We start from the raw sequence: 3,267 nt of genomic DNA, 5'->3' as shown, positions 1-3,267 counted from the left end.
TATATGTAATATACTACAAAAACAATGATGCTGTGCGTAATCTCAATTTTGTTGTATTTTCGGAGTACGAAAATCACGATGCAACTGGAGTGCACTTATATAATTCGAAGTTAATTCAATTTTTGAAAGACAAGTTTGGTGAACGAAACATTAAAAAAATTATATATTTTTCTGATGGAGCTGGATCTCAATACAAGAACAGATTCAATTTTTTAAATTTATTATTTCACGAAACAGATTTTTATGTACCAGCAGAATGGCATTTCTTCGCGACAGCGCACGGTAAAGGTGCTTGTGATGGTATAGGTGGTTGTGTAAAAAGAAACGCATACCGTGCCAGCTTGCAAGACAAAACAATAGTTACAACGAAAGGGCTTTTTGAATGGGCAAAATCTTATTTAAAAAAAATTTAATTTAATTTTTGTTCTTTAGATGAATATAAACAGCACGAAGAATATTTGAAGGAACGGTTTGCTACAGCGAAAACCATTAACGGAACCCATGCTTTTCATTCGTTCAAGCCGTGTGATAATAACTCTCTTGAGTGTAAAATTATTTCTAATTATTGTAAAAGTTCTAAAATGAAAGTTATTAAATCTGTAAAGAAATAAATTCTTACTGTTAATAAATATTTGATAATGTCATTTAATATTTGACGTAAAATTTAGCCTACAGAGCATAGAAGTATGTCCGAAAAGCTCGGTGTCAGGCGCAGCGCTCGGCCTAGTGCGTCCGCCTCGGCCGCTATATAACACGTTAAATCGATCAGATCTTTTTCTGGTAAGAGAGCACTAAAATTTTCTTGTGCAGTCATTTAGTTTATAGTTAAACGAATATTTTTGCAAAAAAAAAAATTTTTTTCTACAACACCGAGAAGTTAGTTAAATTACCATTTGTTTATTGTAACATTTATTATTTATAAACAAATTATATTTTTTTTACGTGAATTAATTTTTTTTCTGATCTCCTACTATTTCGCAACATACAATCCAATTTTTATTGAGATTCAATAATTATTTGCTGATATATTGAACTTTAAAAAAAAAGTTCTCTAAATTTTCAATCCCTGATAAGTTTTTGAAAAATTGAAATTTTCAAAAACCGTTTTAGGGCATTACTTTTAACTTATAAACCTTCCAAAATATGTTAATAGATACATAAAAATCGAATAGTAGATTTTTAGTGGCCCGCTTAAGAAATTTTGACTCTATATCACACTAAGCTGACTTTAACCTATATCACAGTTGATTTTGGGCACCATACCAGTAGCCCAGTTGGTCCAAATACAAAAAAAGCCAGTGTGCAACCATATAAATAAATAATTGAATAAATAAATAAAAAAACGCAAAAAAAACGTAGTCAAATAAATAAAAGTAGCAATAAATACAAAAATAATCACAATACGTCAGAATAAATAAATAAATAAGTAAATAGATCAATAAACTGTATGCCTATGATTCGCAGTCTTGTTACTGTGTAAACCAAGATTGTAAGTTAGAATTAACACAAGACCTAATCAGACATTAACATAAATGTACGTCGACACAAACCTAAACATGCGACCACAACAACCAATTGACCACAATAACTACATTGATCATACAAAAATCAAGCTACAAATATATCTTTGGCGTGGTATACTCCGACTTTCTTCCCGCTAGTATCACCAAGCTCATACATATAGTTCCCGATAGTTTTGAGGACTACACATTTAACTTGTTTTGGTGCTAGTTTCGCATTATAATTGTCTATTTGGGAACTCTGTCGGAAGTTTCTACGGTATACCACCTGCCCGATTTTGAATTTGACATCCCTACTTCTTGTGTTATATGCTTTGGCACTCTTTTCGTGCGCCAACTTCAGTTCTTTGATTACTTTGTCCCGTATAAGCTGTAACCGGTCTACATTGGAGTCAACCTGAGAATCCGCGTCCTTTATCGTGCCGAGCTTTCGGTATATCTCGTATGATGCACCATGTTGTATCATCGGCATACCGAAAGTCGCAAAATACGGGGAACAGTTGATCGCGGAATGGACTACGCTACGAAGTGCAAACGCAGCGTCACTGATGTGTTTATCCCAACTTTTCTGGTTGTCTTTTATATATGACCGCACCATCTGCAACACGGACCTGTTGACCCGCTCTGCAGCGTTACCTTGCGGCGAATAAAATGCTGTTTTAATATGCCTCGTGCCATATTTATCCAGAAAGCTGGAAAATATTTCCGAGGCAAATTGTTTGCCATTGTCAGAATGGATAAATTCCGGTACGCCAAATATATGAAAGACTTCTTTTTCTAGGAACTTTATAACCTCGGCANTGTTTTAATATGCCTCGTGCCATATTTATCCAGAAAGCTGGAAAATATTTCCGAGGCAAATTGTTTGCCATTGTCAGAATGGATAAATTCCGGTACGCCAAATATATGAAAAATTTCTTTTTCGAGGAATTTTATAACCTCGGCCGAAGTGGCTCTTCTCATAGGTTTCAAAAATATAAACTTAGAAAAGTGGTCAAGACAGACAAAAACAAAAACATTACCATCACAAGTACGTGGGTAAGGACCCATAAAGTCGATATACAAGCGTTGGAAAGGTCGTTCTGTTACGTGCTGATTACCCATCAATGGTTTATGGAATGCGTTCTTCGTTTTATTCCCTTTACAAACTTCACAGGCATTGACGTGTACTTGCACATCTCTCACCATACCCGGCCAGTAATACTTTTCTCGTACCCGTGCAAGTGTCTTGTGGATTCCACCATGGCCAGCCGAAGGTGAGTTGTGGGTGGCCTCCACNTCTCGTACCCGTGCAAGTGTCTTGTGGCTTCCACCATGGCCAGCTGAAGGTGAGCTGTGGGTGGCCTCCAATAACCCCTGTCGTAACTCCGACGGTACCCAAAGTTTCCAGGTCTGGTCCTCTTGAAGATCAACCCCCCTGTTAAATTGCGTCCGTTTGTACACATATCCGTCCGAAACACATAAGTCAGCCAGCTTGTCCTTGTTCTCGTTCACGGTCTTCCTTAGTTCGTTATACTCGTCCGAGTCGAAGTATGGTGATTCTAGGCAAATGTCCATCACCCTGTCATTTATCATAATTTCGTCCATATGCATCCGTGATAGCGTGTCTGGAACAATATATTGTGCCCCCTTTCGGTGCTGGATGTCAAAATCGTAGGCTTGGAGTTTCAGGCTCCATCTGGCCAGCCTACCAGAAAGGTCCTTTTGATTCATCAACCATTTTAGGCTGCCATGGTCAGTTATGGTC

At 37.2% G+C, this 3,267-nt stretch overlaps 1 protein-coding gene across 1 annotated transcript; it reads right to left on the bottom strand.

Moving 5' to 3' along the window:
- Nucleotides 1-1,516: 1,516 nt before the first annotated feature.
- On the bottom strand, nt 1,517-2,220 carry LOC108371437 (uncharacterized). Its single transcript, XM_017627001.1, has one exon. It carries the CDS (start codon nt 2,116-2,118, stop codon nt 1,609-1,611), a length of 510 nt encoding a protein of 169 aa, XP_017482490.1. The 5' UTR covers nt 2,119-2,220; the 3' UTR covers nt 1,517-1,608.
- Nucleotides 2,221-3,267: the final 1,047 nt, after the last annotated feature.

The sequence above is a fragment of the Rhagoletis zephyria genome, unplaced genomic scaffold (assembly GCF_001687245.7).
Source record: "Rhagoletis zephyria isolate East Lansing unplaced genomic scaffold, Rhagoletis_zephyria_1.1 Rzeph_scaffold_04984, whole genome shotgun sequence".
NCBI lineage: Eukaryota > Metazoa > Arthropoda > Insecta > Diptera > Tephritidae > Rhagoletis > Rhagoletis zephyria.
This window is presented reverse-complemented; position numbering and strand designations above follow the sequence as displayed.

Excerpts from the sequence above, each read along its gene's own strand:
- LOC108371437 (XM_017627001.1), bottom strand. The coding sequence starts at position 2,118 with ATGGTGCGGTCATATATAAAAGACAACCAGAAAAGTTGGGATAAACAC.